At 50.5% G+C, this 16,687-nt stretch overlaps 1 protein-coding gene across 1 annotated transcript; it reads right to left on the bottom strand.

Annotated features, from left to right (window-relative positions):
• LOC149861658 (kallikrein-14-like) lies at window positions 1-6,317 on the bottom strand. The gene is made up of 6 exons (XM_090052575.1): window positions 6,045-6,317; window positions 3,811-3,901; window positions 2,997-3,159; window positions 1,974-2,239; window positions 1,141-1,277; window positions 1-156 (listed from the first exon to the last, which is right to left on the bottom strand). The coding sequence occupies exons 2-6, from the start codon at window positions 3,872-3,874 to the stop codon at window positions 1-3; spliced, it is 786 nt and encodes a 261-aa protein (XP_089908701.1). The 5' UTR covers window positions 3,875-3,901; window positions 6,045-6,317.
• Between the last annotated feature and the right edge of the window lie 10,370 nt (window positions 6,318-16,687).

Genomic DNA, 16,687 nt, shown 5'->3' with positions numbered 1-16,687 from the left:
TCACTTATACTTGTCCATTTCATCTTGGATCCAGTGCAGGTAACGGCTGACCCTCGTGAAGATGCCAGGTTTCCTGGGCAGGCCACATTCCTCCATCCCCCAGGACACGATGCCTTGGAGGGTCCCACTGCAGACCAAGGGTCCCCCGGAGTCACCCTGTGGAGAGAGCCCAGGAGGGTCACCACCCACACACTGGGGCTGGGGGCATGCAAATGAGCCTGTGGCCTCACTCACTGTCAAACGGTGGGAGAGGTGAAGGCATGGACCTCACTAAGCTCCACCTGGCTGTGCAATCAGAAGGGAGCCCCTTGTTAGAAGAGCCTGGGGTCGTGTCCTGGAGCTGGGTCATCTCTCTGTCCATCCATCTGTGCATCCATCCATCCCCATATGTCCCTTCTGTCCATTCATCCATCCTCACATCCTCCTTTTATTTCTCCATCCATCTACTGCTGGCTGGCTGGCTGTCTGTCCATCCATCCATCCATCCATCCATCCTCACGCAGGCCTTCAACCTCTCTCTCCTCGCATATGCCCAATCTCTCTCCATTCATTCACACTCCTCATATCCATCCATCCATCCATCCCCTCTGTCTATTGCTTTATTGACCTATGTATTGATCATTGTACCTACTTACCCACCTATCCCTCCCTCCCCTCCATCCATCCATCAACCTCCTTATCCATTTATCTCTCCATCCATCCCTTCTATCCATCCATCCCATCCATCAGTTCCCTCTATCCATGTATTTATTCCATCCATCCATCCATCCCCTCTGTGTATTGCTTGTCTGACCTATTTATTAATCAATGTACCTACTTACCTGCCTATCCTTCCCTCCCTCCTTCCATGAATCCCCTCTATCCCTTTATCTCTCCATCCATCCCTTCTATCTACCCATCCCCTCCATTCATCCATTCCTCCCTCCCTCCCCCTTTCTTCCCTTCTGCATTTTGAAGCCCAGGGCCCTGGGAAACACCAACCAGCAAGTGGAAAGCAAAACCTGCCACCTTGGCCCCCCCATGACCACAATGTGGCAGGTCCTGGACCGCCAGGGGGAGAACGGAATCAGCCTCCCTCAAAGCCCACCCTGGAAGAGGCCCCGCCCACCCTACTTTGTGGCCTTGGGGGCACCCCCAGACCTGGCAGGTGTCGGTGCCGCCCTGCTCCACACCGGCGCACAGCATGTTGTCCGTGATGGTGTCTGGATATGCCCTCCGGCAGGCCTGCTGGGGGATGACCTTGAGCCAGGCACACTGCAGGGCATCAGGGTAGGTGGCTGGGGCCAGGGAAAGGAGGGGGATCCGAAATTAATGGGAGGATAAGGATTGTGATCCACTGCTCTGCTTTCTGCTGCCTGCCCTGTGCTCCCTGCCCCATCAGTTATTCTGCTTTCTGCTCCCTGCCCCATCCACTGCTCTGTTTTCTTTTCCCTGTCCTGTGTTCCCTGCCTCATCAGTTGTTGCTCTGTTTTCTGTTCCCTGCCCTGTGTTCCCTGCCTTATCTGCTGCTCATCTTTCTCCTCCATCCCCTGTGCTCCCTACCTTATCTGCTGCTCTGCTTTCTGTTCCCTGCCCTGTGCTGCCTACCCCATCCATCGCTCTGCTTTCTTCTCCGTGCCCTACATGCCCTGCCCCATCCACTGTTCTGCACTTGACTCCCTACCTCATTCTTCCCGCCCCATCTGCTGTGCTGCTTTCTGCTCCCTGACGTGTATCTCCTGCTCATCTTTCTTCTCCATGCCCTGTGTTCTTTACCCCATCCACCACTCTGCTTTCTTTTCCATGCCTTACACACCCAGCCCCATCCATTGCTCTGCTTTCAGCTCCCTACCTTGCTCTTCTCACCCCATCTGTTGCTCTGCTTCCCACTCCCTGCCCTTCACCCCTCTCCTATCACCATCCATTGCTCTTCTTCCTGCTCCATGAGACCCAGAGAGCCCCTGGTTTGATCCCCTGCTGGGGGTCATCCCTACGTGTAGGGCTGCTCCTGGTGAGACCCCATCCGGACACAATGCAGGTGGTGCCAGGCTGGACAGACAGAGATGTCAGGGTAGCTGGCCGGATGTAGTCACTGAACTTCACGGGGGGTTTGATCCTGAGGAGCATGAGGTCATTGTCTTTGGTCCTTGGGTCATATTTTGGGTGAGGGATGAAGTCACTGATCTCGCTGCTCTGTTCTGTCTTCTCCATTTGGAAGAGGTTATGCTTGCCCACGCGGATGCTGAACCTCTTTTCAATGCTGGGAAAAATATAGAGAGGCTGGCCTCGGGTCCCCAGCACACCAGACATGCATGTTCATGAGTACGAGTGTGGCATATGTGGGCTTGCACAAGCATGTAGGCCCACCTGTGCTCAACCACATGCCAGTGTATGCACACACAGAAGCATGTGGGAACACACACATGCATACATATGCTTGTACACCCACGTGCAGACTCCCTGCACCACTAGTCCCTGCACCCTCCTCCAGACACTCATGGACATATGGAAACCCAGGTGCACGTGCATTCATTCATGTGCACATACATGCATACACACATGGGTGCAAGCACACTTTCATACACACCTGGGTGGACACATGCACATGAGTTCTCACACACAAGAAAGCACACGTGGCACACATTCATACATGTGTATATGCAGGTTTGGCCCCCCCACGTGCATGTGTACTCACAAAGAAACCCACCCATGTTCACACTTATGCACATGCAGGTACACACATGTGCAGGCACATGAACTTACTGGAGCCTCCTGGTACACATTTGTGCACACATGCACAAATGTGTGTGCATTCACATGGGCAGGTGCACACATTCACATATGTACATGTCTGTGTGTGCACTTGCATGCACACCCACATGTGCTTGCATGCACCCATATGCATGCCCACATGCACACCCACACATGTGCACACACATATGTACACACACACACACACACACACACACATGCCCATGTGTGCACACCGGTGTGCACACAGCCTCCCCTCTCCTTACCTCCTGGGCTTGCAGTGGGCTGCCGTGAGCAACCACTGTGGGTAGATCAGCACGGCACCACAGTAGAACTGGTTCATTCTGAACAAGGCGGCCTGCCATGGCTGTAAGCCCCACTTACATGGGTAGCCACCGATGATCCGGTTCTCCCCTGGGTCCAGGGACCCTGCAAGGGGAGGCAGCAGGAGGTGCAATCTGGGTGCAGGGCATGAGACACCGGGATTCCACCCTCTCCCTGCAACTGGAATCACTCTGGATTGACACCAGGGTGAACAGGGGGACAGGGACAGGATGCCCATTCCAAGCCCATGGATGGGTTTCAGGTTCATGGGCCCTGGGGGTGGGGAGGTTGGACTGACCCATTAGCATGATGTAAGAAGCTGGGGGGAAAAGCAGAAAGGCACAGGATTCCCTCCTGGAATTCCCCTGTGGGCCTGTCCATGCACAGAGCCCAGGAGTCCAGGACACACACACACATACACACACGCACACACACTTTCTAATACACTATGCACAGAGCCCCCCCCCACACACAGATACCCCCCAGCCCCTGCTCACAGAACCATACCAGTAACCTATGTTTACCCCTCCCTCTGACTCCACCCCCCACAAAAAACACTCACCACACATAAATGCACACAAGTCCATGCACACGTAATCACACAGGCATGCGCCTACACACACGTGCCCAGCAACACCTCCCCCTCACCCAAATAAGCCTGTCTCTTGCACTCTGACACACCCAGGAGGGCATATGCCAAGTGAAAATTCAGCAGGGCACCCTTCCACCTACACACACACATACACACACCCCTACCTGGAGACGCAAAGAGCAACACAGCCCCCAGCAGCTTAATGGCCGTCCTACCAAGGGGAACCATCTTTGACCTGTTCCTCCTTCACCGTCACTGTAGAGGGAAGATCAAATCCTCATTGGTCTTTGAGAAGACAACTTCCTCTCTTGGCTTCTCATCATTGGCTCCACCCCTGTGCTCCTAACATCACACTCTCCGCAGCCCGGCCTACCCACAATCTACCACACCATCAGGGGCTCAGGTCCACCTCCTTCACCCATCCCATCTTCTCCTTCCATCCTGGTGGAGAAGACCATCAAAGAACCCAAGTCCATAGGGTTAGACCTGTGGCTCTGAACCATGCTAGACTCAAGACATCCCTTGTTAGACCCAAGACCCTCCCGTTGGACTCAAAACATCCCTCATTAGACCCAAGTCCCCCTTCATTGGGCTCAATCCATCCCATGTTTGAACCACCTTGTTAGACTCACAATATCCCTCACTGGACATGAGACATCCCTCATTAGACCCAAAATGTCCTTCGTTAGACCTAAGACCCCCTTGGCTGGACTCAAGATGTCCCTTATTAGACCAAAGAGCCACGCTTGTTAGACTTGAGACATCCCTTGTTAGATGTTAGGCCCCCTTGGCTGGACTCAAGCCATCCTTCATTAGACCCAAGAAAACTCCCCACCCCCTGTTAGACTCAAGACATCCCTTGTTAGACCTAAGACCCCCTCGGTTGGAATCAAGATACCTCTTGTTAGATCCAAGACCCACCTTGATGGACTCAAGACATCCCTCATTAGAGCCAAGACCCCCCTTGTTGGATGGAAGACATCCATCATTAGACTTAAGACATACCTTGTTATACCCAAGACACCCCCTCAGAGACCCCAGCTAGTCCCTTTCCCTCATTTTGTGGACATGGAAAATATCCTAGATAAATTTTTGTAATTACTAAACCACCCCAGCCAAGGTCTCCTTCCAACCTGCTCTTGAAGATCTCCAAGGATAAAGACTCCACCACCCCTTTGGGCAGCCTGTTCCAAGGTTTGACCCCCCACCTCTTCCCCGGGGTCAGAAAATGCCTCCTCATCTCCAGCTTTAGTTTCCCCTGCTGCAGCTTGAGGCCAATGCTCTTAATTTCATCCCCAGTGGCCACAGAGAGTTGTTCATCTCCTGTGTCCAAATCCTCCCTTGGTCTTCTTTTCTCTACATGCAGTCACCCTAGCTCTTTCAGCCTTTCCTCAGCAGTCCTGTTTCCAGGCCTCCACTCCTTTTTGTCTCCCTGCACTGGACTCTTTCCAACCTGCCCATCTCCTTCTTGAAGTGCAGGGCTCCAAACTGGACCCAGTGCCCCAGGTGAGGCCTCCTCAGTTCCAAAGCCATGGATTCAATTCTATCCCAGAGCTCCAAAGCAGAGGTCATGCCCTCTGCTAGAGAAGAAGATAACTCTCACCACTCCATACCAGTCTGACCAGAGGTCCAATTCCTTCCTGCTCCCCAGTCAAGCACCAAGCTGAGCCTGAGCAGAAGGGCAAGACTCTCTAGCCAGGGATCCCCCGGGTTGAGTCTCAGCAGAAGCATTGGCACATCCCAGGCACCACCCCTAGACTGGGCTGCAACCGACACCCATCTATGACTAGGGAAACCAACTAGGCAGAGGGGTTTATGGGGCTAGCTGGACAGATAGAAGGGATGGATGAATGGGTGGATGACTAGATAGATAAGTAGGTATATATAGATGGGTAGATGGACAGACAGATAGATAGATAAGTGGGGATTTGGAAATGGATGGATAGATAGAAGGGGTATATGTAGATAGAGAGATAAGTGGGTGTTTGATGATGTATGGATGGATGGACATATAGATAGAAGGGAGGAAAAAAGGAGGGAAAGGTGGAGGTGAAAAGAAGGAAGGATATAGATAGAAAGATAGAGGCTGTTTATGGGGCTAGATAGATAGCTAGAGCAGTTGGATGGATGGATGGAGAAGTTATATGTGATGGATGGGTGTGTGGATATATAGATCTGGATGGATAGAGTGAATGGATGGATAGCTAGAGGGAGGGAGGGGTGCATGTGTGTCACCACCTCATCCTCTGGTTACCTGGACCACTGATGTGGGCCCCTGTGGGGCTGAAGCAAGTGCCTGCGGAGTGCCACAGGAGAGATAACTCTCTCTCCACCCCAGCCCTTCCCATCCAGCCCCACTTCACTTGCCCCCAGGGGACCCCAGTGGGTATCACCGCACCTTGTGTAGGCCTGCAGGACAGGTGAGGGGCTCCACAGGTGATATCCTGGAGCACAACGGCTTCTCTATAGCCTTCCTCTGCCACGACAATCTCAGCCAACTGAATCCGGGGAGAGACTGCGACCTAATCCAACCAATCTCCGCAAACCTTTCACTATCCACGGTTCTCCTGGAGGAATGTGTTTCAGGTGCCTAAGCCAGACCGTTCTCAGCTGGGCTTGGGTGAAGAAGTCATCACCCCAAAATAGTCCCCCACCGTGCTGATGGACACATGGACAGGACCAGTTCTCCCCTTCTCCCCCCTTCTGATATCTCTTGTCTTTCCCTTGAGCTCATCTGGTTTTATAACATTTCTGTAACTTCTACCCACCTTCCCCTGGGGCATTTAGATAGTTGAGTCAGCCAGAAGACGCCTCTTTCTCCATCATTAATCTCTCTGTAATGAAGAGGTAGCTTTTCCTGGTGCCCTTTAATTAATATTTATGAGGGTTTTCGCTGCAGTTTGGCAAAAGGCCTACATTGGGCAAGAGATGCAAGCAGATGTTTACAACTGGAATATTCCATGGCTCACGTCTTCTTCAGCCAGCCCCAATGATACTGCTGCTTTTCATAAATCTCCAGCTGCTGGAGTCTCAGGGCAAATATCCGCATTCATTCATTCATATCCAATATGTTCCCCGCCCAGCAAATCATTCCTTGTATGTCTGGTTGACTAATAGGTTTTGCAAGAGCTTACCATAGTTTTCTGCATACAACACGCCCCTCCAAATAAGACCTATGCCTTGTGTTTGGAAGGTAGAACGGAGGGGGAAAAGGACCACAACATCTTGACTGTAAATCATTCCTTCTAGAAGAGCTGTGAATAATATTGTCATTTCCACACCACCCTCCTCGAGAGACAACCGACAGTGGCTCAGCCAGCAACCACTACTTCCTTAGTGGCTGTGAGTGTTGTAAACACTGGACTCCACCTATGGTTGGTTGGATGGGCAATGGATGGTTAGTTGTGCATACGGTAGGTTGGTTAAATGAGTGGTTGCTTCCTGGGGCCAGAGAGGAGTGGCAGCCATCTTGGCAGGAACCAGAGCATAGTGTCTCCATGCTTCTATTCCAGCGACGAGAACATAATCAGCTTAAGATGCTTAAGGTAGCGCCTCTCTACTCAGCACTGGTTAGGCCTCATCTAGAGTATGTGTGCAGTTCTGGGCTTCATATATTTAAAAGGACATGGAGGCATTAGAGAGAGTCCAGAGGTGGGTAACAAAGATGATCAAGGGCTTACAAAGCAAGTGCTACGAGGAGAGGCTGAAGGAGCTGGGCATGTTGAGCTTGCAGGAAAGGCACTGAAGAGGGGACATGAAAGCAGTCTTTAAGTACTTGAAGGGGTACCATAAAGACCTTACCTCTCATTTTGCTGAAAGGAGGACATGGCCCAGTGGCTTGAAGTTGCAGCAAAGTAAATTAAGATTGGGTATCTAGAAAAATGTCCTCCCTGTTAGAGCAGTGAGGCAGTGGAATAGACACCCAAAGGAGTTGTGGGCTCTCCATTTCTGGCTACAGAGGAAGGCATTCCCTAGCACATGGCCTCTACCTGGGATCTCTCAAGCATATATTGACAACCTTTTTATAAGAAAAGGCCATTGGCTGCCACAATCCTCCTGCTAACCCTGTGGCAGATTCGAGTGTGATGGTAGTGTTGTGCCAGGGTCTTCTGTAGAGTTAAAATGATGGAGAGTCTAGAATGCTTGCAACTGGGATGATCCTACCTCAGGAATAGAAGATCTATGGAGATCCCACTGAGCTCTGCTTCTCTATGACTATGGCCATGACTCTGTGGCCTCTGGAGGTCTCTTTGAGTCTGATTTCTCTATGATTCTATGATTATGGATTTGGATTGGATGGTTTGAACAAGGATAACCCCACCTCAGGCAGTGGGTTGGACTAGATGTGACCTCCTGAGGTCCCTTCCAGCCCTGCTTCTCTGTGAGTCTTTGACCATGACTCTATGGCCTCTGGAGGTTCTATCAAGTCTGACATCTCATAGATTTCATAGATTTCACAGACACGAGGGCTGGAAGGGACCTCGGAAGATCATCAAGTCCAGCCCCCATCCGAAAGGCAGGAAGTCAGCTGGGGTCATAGGATCCCAGCAACATAAGCATCCAATTTGCTCTTGAAGGTCTTCAATGTAGGTGCTTGAACCACCTCCGATGGCAGGCTGCTCCAGACCTTGGGGGCTCGGACAGTAAAGAAATTCTTCCTTATGTCCAGCCTGAAACAGTCTTGCAGGAGTTTATAACCGTTCAACCTTGTCATCCCTTGGGGCGTTCTGGTGAACAAATGTTCCCCCAGATCTTGGTGGTCACCCCTGATAAACTTATAGGTGGCCACCAGATCACCCCTGAGCCTGCGCTATTCCAGGCTAAAGAGCCCCATGGCTCTGAGCCTGTTGTCATAAGGTCTATTTTCCTGACCTCTAATTATGCATGTGGCTCTTCTCTGGACTCTATCAAGCTTCTCCACATCCTTTTTGAATTGTGGTGCCCAAAACTGGATGCAGTACTCCAGCTGTGGCCTCACCAAGGCCGAGTACAAGGGGAGAATGACGTCCCGGGATTTGCTTGAGAAGCATCTGTGGATGCAAGCCAGCGTTTTGGTCGCTTTACTAGCCACAGCATCACATTGCAGGCTCATGTTCATCTTGTGGTCAATGATGACCTCCAAGTCTCTTTCTTCCATAGTGCTAGCCAGCGTAGCACTGCCGAGCCTATAAGGATGCTGCAGGTTTTTCCTCCCAAGGTGGAGGACCTTGCATTTTTCAGTGTTAAACACCATCAGGTTCTTGTCCGCCCATTTCCTGAGCCGGCCCAGGTCAGCCTGGATCGCCCTCCTGTCTTCAGGTGTGGATGCTTTGCCTCAAAATTTGGTGTCGTTGGTGAACTTGGCCATTCTGCTTCTAACTCCAGTGTCCACACCATTAATGAAGATGTTGAACAATATGGGTCCAGAACCCTACTGGTCACAGGGCACGATGATGATTGACTGCCATCAATTACTACCCTCTGAGTCTGACCATGGAGCCAATTTTCCAGCCAGTGGATTGTGGTGGACCTAAGGCCACAATAGGCCAGTTTCGCCAAGAGGTGATCATGGGATACCAGATCCCTATGATCCTATGATTGTGTATTTGTATCATTTGGACAGGGCTGATATTGCCTTGGGCAGGGTGTTAGACTAGATGTGACCACTGAAGGTCTAGCCTTACTTCTCCATGATTCTATGACACACATCCCAAGAGGGCTTATTTTGGGGAAAAAAAGGATCTGTGTGAGTATATGTGAACAAATACAGTATAAGTGAGGGAGTTGCAGAGACAGGGCCTGAAACTGAGTCTTATTTGTTCGCAAGAGCTTGTGATGGTCCACAGAAAGCTCATTATTTTGAATTACGGACCTTGCATTGTCAGCTTCTAGCACTGTTTGGTTGATGAGGGATGTTTCCACTATTTCCAGCTACTCCAAATAGGAAACCAATTTAAGATAGTGGCACTGAGGTAGTCATAGCTGCACTAGTAATAGCAGAAGTCATCATTATAATGCCATAATACCCAAGGTGTGTTTATGACTCATGTTGTTGTTGTTATTATTATTATTATTATTAATAGGGTCAAACAGAGTTAAAGTTTTCTGGTTGGCTTCAACTGCAGTTGCTTCATTGAGGTCAGCCAGGTGACAGCTCCACTGTCCATCACTCCATTGGGTTCTGCACAGCCATTTTGATGTGTTGTTGACAGCCAGCCATCAATTGGAGGATGAGTTCTACCATAGCTCATTGACAGGTCTTAAGATGACCGAAGACACCAATCCTTGAATAGGAGATCCATCTGCAGGCATTGCAGATCTTTCTGCAGGGGAGAGGATGGGAGGATGATGATGAACCTCATTACTCAGGGACTGAAACACGTGAGGGGTAGGTGATTGTTTGGTTGTCCTACCTGGATGTGCTGGAAGTGAGCATCCACGTCAATGTCTAACTCAGTTGTCAAAATCCAACCATGCCAACATCCACCCAGTTGCCACTACAGCTCTACGATGCTGACCCATAGGGTAGATTTGAGGGGGGCATTAATAGTTTCTTTTGGCCTGCCCCATGCTCAGACCAAAATTAGTTCTGCAATGGAGACTAGGTTCTAAGAGGTGTTGGATCTGTTACGTCAGCAGATGGGAACCTCAGCAGAGGATGCCTGAGGGACCCATTTCAGAACATTCTCAACCCTCTCCTCAGAAGCTGACAACATGACTTGAGAGAAACTTTGATAGATCTGGTGACATGAAGATGCCATTAGGTCATTCATAGAAATCATTCATGAGGAAGTCTGGCTGGAAGGGACCTCTAGAAGTCATAGAGTCAAAGCCATAGAGTTATGGTCTCAGAGTCATGGAGAAGTTGGGTTGGAAGGACCATCCAGAGATCATACAGTCATAGCCATAAAGTCATGGTCATAGAGTCATGGAGAAGCCAGGCTGGAAAGGACCTCCGGAGGTCACATATAGTCTAGCTTCACGATGAGGGCAGGATCAGATCTCACTCAACCAGCCCAGTCATGAGTCTCTCCAACCTGCTCTTGAACATTTTCAGGGATGGAAATTCCACAACTTCTCTAGACAGCCTCTTTCAATGCTCTTGACAACCTCCAAGGATGGAGATTCCCCCACCTCTGCTCCTATGCTCGATCACTCTCAGAATCAAAACGTTCCTCCTCATCTCCAGCCTCAGTTTTCCACCCTGCAGCTTGAGACCATTGCTCCTAATCCTGTCCCTGATGGCCACAGAGAAAAGCCCATCTCCACCCACCATCCTTTGGGGATTTGAAGACTGTGATCAAATTCCACCCCCTTCAGTCTTCTACCAAGATCTTCGATAGAGACAGCCACAAACTGAGGAGTGGAGGACCAGGACATTAGAACTGAAGTCAGCCAGGGAGCCATCGTGAAAGCCAGGTTTCCAGGGACCATGTAATGAAGACAGAGGTTGAGATCAATGCCAGGAAGTCAAAGACAACAATACCTGAGAACTCCATTACTGAGCCCATAGGGTGGGTTTTATACCCTCCAATTCAGGACTTGTGGCTTGCATTGGTTGCTCCCAGGTCTTCTGATCCCCACCTTTGGAGCCTCCTGGGTAACAGGCTGAGCTGGGGTGAGTGATTGGCTAGGTCTTGGGTAGTACTGCAGCTTGGGCTTTGATTTGTGGGCATAGAAGATGTGGTTTCATCCCTGAAGAGTGAAGTTGGTGGATTTTGGTGGACAACTGAACCCTGACTTCAAGTTGAGGGAACAGCCCCCGGTGTGTTACAGGAACACTGCGTGGACTGAGACACACCCAGTAAAGGGTGTACTCTTCCTTCCTTGAGGTTGTCTCCATGCCTGATCCCATAATGACTGGGTGTAGCTGGGTATCCTCCAAGAATACATTTTATTTTCACACATACCACACCCCCCAAAACAAGGCACACACCTTGATTCAGGAAAGCAGAATGAAACAAAAGAGTTTCCTGGTCACAGCTGACTACTGACAGCAGCCATTGTGGCTGTGAAAAGGTTAACACACATCCCTGATCCTGAAGGGTAGCTCTGCTCCTTTCTCTCCCTGAGACTGCCAGCCAGAGGTACACTGCAGTTTTGGAGTGCTGGGTGTTGGTTTTTTTCGGGGGAGGGTATATGGGATACAAGCAGATACGGTAATCACAAGCCAGTGTGTTCATGGAATAGGATGGTTTGGAGAGGGATGGGGTGTTTTGGATACAGCTGATCCTGCTTTAGGCAGGGGGTTGGATTAGATGACCTCTGGAGGTCTCTTTCAGCTCTTGTTCCCCATTACTCTATGGCTAGGACTCTATGACCTCTGACCATTTCCACTTCTGTATGATTATGGATCATATAGGATGGTATGAGTAGGGATGATCTTGTCTCAGGCAGAGCTCCTACATAGCATTCATCAAGCTTGTTGCCCTTCTCTGGACCTTCTTAAGTTCTTCTAGATCCTTTTGGAGGTGCAGGGACCAGAACTGAGTACCTTATTCAAAGTGTGGATGCACCATGGATTTATTAAGGTGCATCATCATACTTTCCATTGTTGGCCATGCCTTGACTGGAGGATGAGCTCTACCACGGCTCATTGATAGGTCTTGAGGTGACATCAGAGCTCAATCCTTCAGCAACACACCCATCTGCAGGAGTTGTAGGCCTTTCCATGGAGGAAAGTATGTTGTAGGCTAGGATTTCTTTCCCTCCCTCTGTTCTCTCTTCTCTGCTTCTCTACCTTGAAATGGGCTGAACTAGTTGAAATTGTGGTGCCATTGGAAAGGTTTGACAGCTACTTCTTCCCAGCTCTTGATATTGTCATCTGTTGTCTTGAGTTCTTTTTCTCTGGCCACAGTGATATCTCAAGCTGTAACTAGAGAGAAGAGCACTTATTTGGGGAGAATAGGATGTCTGCACACAATGTCCTGTCCAAAGACATTGGCACTTGAGAAGGTTTTTAAGATGTGGCTAGATAAAGCTTTGGCTGGAATGATCTAGTTGGGGGTCATCCTGCTTTGAGCAGGGGGTCAGACTAGAGATCCCTTCCAACCCTCATTTTATATGCTCACCAACTCCAGGCTAGTGCCATTGGCTTCTGCAAGGATGCTGGTATTTGTGTTCACAGTCCCCTTGTTAACAGTCCTAACATTTTGTTTGCTTTTTTATTACATTCCCCATACCCGTCTTCTGAGACTTTTGTCATAGAGAATCATAGACAGAATTGTAGAGAGAAGTAGACCTGGAAGGGATCTCCAGAGGTCACATCTAGTCCAATGCCCTGCCTGAGGCAGGGTCAGCCCTATCCAAAACATCCTATGCAAATCCATAATTGTAGAGAATCCAGGGTGGAAGGGACCTGGAGAAGTTAAAGAGTCATAGGTAGCCATAGAGATCGTGGTCATAGAGTCCTGGAGAAGCATGGCTGGAAGGGACCTCCAGAGGTCACATCTAGTCCAATGCCCAGCCATAGGCAGTCATCCCTACCTAAACTATCCAATACAAATTCATAATCATAGAATCATAGAGAAGTCAACTGGTCTACAGTTTAACGAGAAAGATACTCCAGGGATACCCAGGGAGCTGTGAGTTCAGGACCCTGCAACATGCTTTCCAATTCTGTTTATGCATTTTATCCAATGCAAAATGACTTTAACAGCATGCTGAGCCAAAGCCAGGGCTTTTTCTGTACCTCTGGCTGTGCCCTCATGAGCAGGGGCATGTCCTGTGACCAGTGGGGTCCCCCAGGGCTCCGTCCTAGGGCCTGTACTGTTTAACATCTTCATTAATGACGTGGACATTGGAATTAGAAACGGACTGGCCAAGTTCGCCGATGATATCAAACTTTGGGGTAAAGCATCCACACCTGAGGACAGGGGGGCAATCCAGGTTGACCTTGACAGGCTCAGGAAATGGGCAGATGAGACTCTGATGGCGTTTAACACTGAAAAATGCGAGGTTCTCCACCTTGGGAGGAAAAATCTGCAGCATGTCTATAGGCTCGGCAGTGCTACGCTGGCTAGCACTATGGACGAGAGGGTCTTGGCGGTTAGGATTGAACATGTACAAGATGAACATGAGCCTGCAGTGTGATGCTGCTGCTAGTAAAGCAAGCAAAACGCTGGCTTGCATCCACAGATGCTTCTCAAGCAAATCCCGGGACGTCATTCTCCCCTTGTACTCGGCCTTGGTGAGGCCACAGCTGGAGTACTGCATCCAATTTTGGGCTCCACAATTCAAAAAAGGATGTGGAGAAGCTTGATAGAGTCCAGAGAAGAGCCACATGCATAATTAGAGGTCAGGAAAATAGACCTTATGACAACAGGCTAAGAGCCATGGGGCTGTTTAGCTTAGAATAGCGCAGGCTCAGGGGTGATTTGATGGTCACCTATAAGTTTATCAGGGGTGACCACCAAGATCTGGGGGAACATTTGTTCACCAGAGCGCCCCAAGGGATGACAAGGTTGAACGGTCATAAACTCCTGCAAGACCATTTCAGGTTGGACGTAAGGAAGAATTTCTTTACTATCCAAGCCCCCAAGGTCTGGAGCAGCCTGCCATCGGAGGTGGTTTAAGCACCTACTTTAAATGCCTTCAAGAGAAACCTGGATGTTTTTCTTGCTGGGATCCTATGACCCCAGCTGACTTCCTGCCCCTCGGGCGGGGGGCTGGACTTGATCTTCCGAGGTCCCTTCCAGCCCTAATGTCTATGAAATGAAATCTATGAAAGGACCTCCAAAAGCCCATAACTCTTTGGTCATAGAGTTATGGTCATATAGTCATGGTCACAGAGTAATGGAAAAGCAGAGCTGGAAGGGACCTCCAGAGGTTATAACTAGTCCAACCCACTGCCTGAGGCAGGATTATCCCAATTCAAACCAACCTAGACCCTCCATCACCTAAGCTCTACATAAGATGGCTGTCAACCCTGACACAACAGGGGCCCAACACCTGAACCAGCTACAGGGAAAGTAGGAGGGCCATAACAGCCAATGTCTTCCTTCTATACAACATTGTCCACACTTATTTGGCTCTACCAGCAGATGTTCCAGCAATAGGTGGCTGCCCACACCCCCAGCCCCCACAGAAAGCCCCTCTGAGGCTCTCTTCCCCCACAAAGGGACTCTGAAGAAGACCTGGGTGGATGAAAGAAGGCATGGTGGCTTCTACATACTTCTACTGGCTGCTGCGTGGTGGCAGAAGGCCCCTGGGTTCAGCATTGACCTTGAAGCCTAGTGAGAGCTGATACCCGGGGAATAGGTTCTTTTTTAGGGGGTGGAGGGGAAGGGAGACCCCTACTACATTGATCCCCCACAAAGCTGGGGACACTTGCCATCCCCTCCACAGAGCCTCTCCACCAAGAGTTTAGGAGTGAGGGGCACTGGGTGGGCTGAAATGGGGCTAGGGGGCTGTGGGCCAGGGGTGAAGGGCACTGGCAGAGCTTGGGGAGGCAGAGGGCTGCAGGGTGGGAGTGAGGGGCACCAGTGGGGTTCTGGACTTTTGCCACCCCCGATCATTTGGGTGGAGCAGGAAAGTTTGAAGCTTTGAGGGAGGAGGGAAAGGACAGGCTGGCCCGGGGGTGCTGTCACCAGGAGAGGGAAGAAGGCATGCACACATAGAGGCATGGAGTCACCAGCAGAGTCAGAGAGGGGCTGGGGTCTGCGGGTCGGGAGTGAAGGGTACCGGCAGGGTTGGGGGGCAGAGTGCTGAAGGTCAGGAGTGAGGGGCACCAGCAGCATGGTAGGGGAGCAAGAGGCAGCAGGTTGGGAGTGAGGAGCACTAATGGGGCTTGGGAGTAGGAGGCTGTGGATCAGGAGTGAGGGGCACCAGGAGAGCTGGGGGGGCTGTGGATCAGGACTGAGGGGCAGTGGCAGGACTGCAGGGGGACAGGGGGCTGCAAATCCATAGTGACGGGCACCAGGAGGGCTGTGGTGGGCAGAGGGCTGCAAGAATGGGAGTGAGGAGCACCAGGAGGGCTGCTGGGGAGCAGGGGGCTGCAGGTCAACCATGAGGGGAACTGGGAGGCCCTGGCCTTTATGCAGCTGCCGCGGAGCCCATCCCTGGCTCTGGCTCCCTGCGCACACACACAAATGCATACATGTTCACAAGCTGTCACAAACACACACATAAATACAAGGACTCACACACACACATACACATACTCAGTCACACACACAGATGCAGGCACAAGCTCACACACACACATGCACACACACACACAAATATGCACATGCTCACAAGCTCTTACAGGCACACACACTCTCACATACATGCACTCACATAAGCACACATATACACACACGTGGATGTTCACCTGTTTTCACACACACGTACACTCCCACATATATATGCACGTGTTCACCCCCCCACATATACACATATGCTCTCACATGCACATGTATACATATGTAGCTGCAGGTGCACATGCTCTTCCCCCTCATATGGGCACACTTGTGCATATGTGTGCACAGGCTCACACACGTGTGCATTCACTCACACACACATGCCTGCAGTCACACACACACACACATGCCTGCAGTCACACAATCTCACACACACTCACACACAATGTCTCCTTGTTCTGCTCTTTCTCCTCAGCCAAACTCACTGAGGAAAAAGAAAGTACACTTTTAAAAAAATAATTTCTGACCAATCGGGAGTGAGCCAATGAAGGCATTGTGACATCATCCACACCCACAAAGACGATGAGCCATGCCCCCTCCACGTGGCCCTCTGTCATGCTCTGATGGCCCTCTGCAGAGAAGCCACCAACCCTGCTACCATCTGGGTGAACCTTAAGATTCAAGAGGTTGCTGGTTCACTTCCCAGTCCTGGCAGCTTCCCCACAGGTTTGGGATGGGGACAACATGGAGAAGGGCATCAATATTTGCAGCTGTTTATACATGGAGGAAGAAAGGCCATGGGTGAGAGACAGAAACTACATCCCAGGTGGACAAGGGGAAACACAAAGTCCTTGGACCCTTGGGTGGATGTTGGGCCATGTCCTGGGATCATCCAGTCTTCACTGAGCCATAAAGAAGACACCATATTTGGAGATGTGGG

This window comes from Crocodylus siamensis, chromosome 6, assembly GCF_052110815.1.
Source record: "Crocodylus siamensis isolate JL-2025a chromosome 6, ASM5211081v1, whole genome shotgun sequence".
Classification (NCBI taxonomy): Eukaryota; Metazoa; Chordata; order Crocodylia; family Crocodylidae; genus Crocodylus; species Crocodylus siamensis.
This window is presented reverse-complemented; position numbering and strand designations above follow the sequence as displayed.

Bases quoted from the DNA above. Each gene is read 5' to 3' on its own strand.
- LOC149861658 (XM_090052575.1), bottom strand. From the start codon at position 3,874: ATGGTTCCCCTTGGTAGGACGGCCATTAAGCTGCTGGGGGCTGTGTTG. The intron at 3,160-3,810 runs GTAGGGGTGTGT...CTCCCCTTGCAG, and splicing joins GTTGCTCTTTGCGTCTCCAG to GGTCCCTGGACCCAGGGGAG. The intron at 1,278-1,973 runs GTAGGGATGACC...CCCTGGCCCCAG, and splicing joins CACCAGGAGCAGCCCTACAC to CCACCTACCCTGATGCCCTG.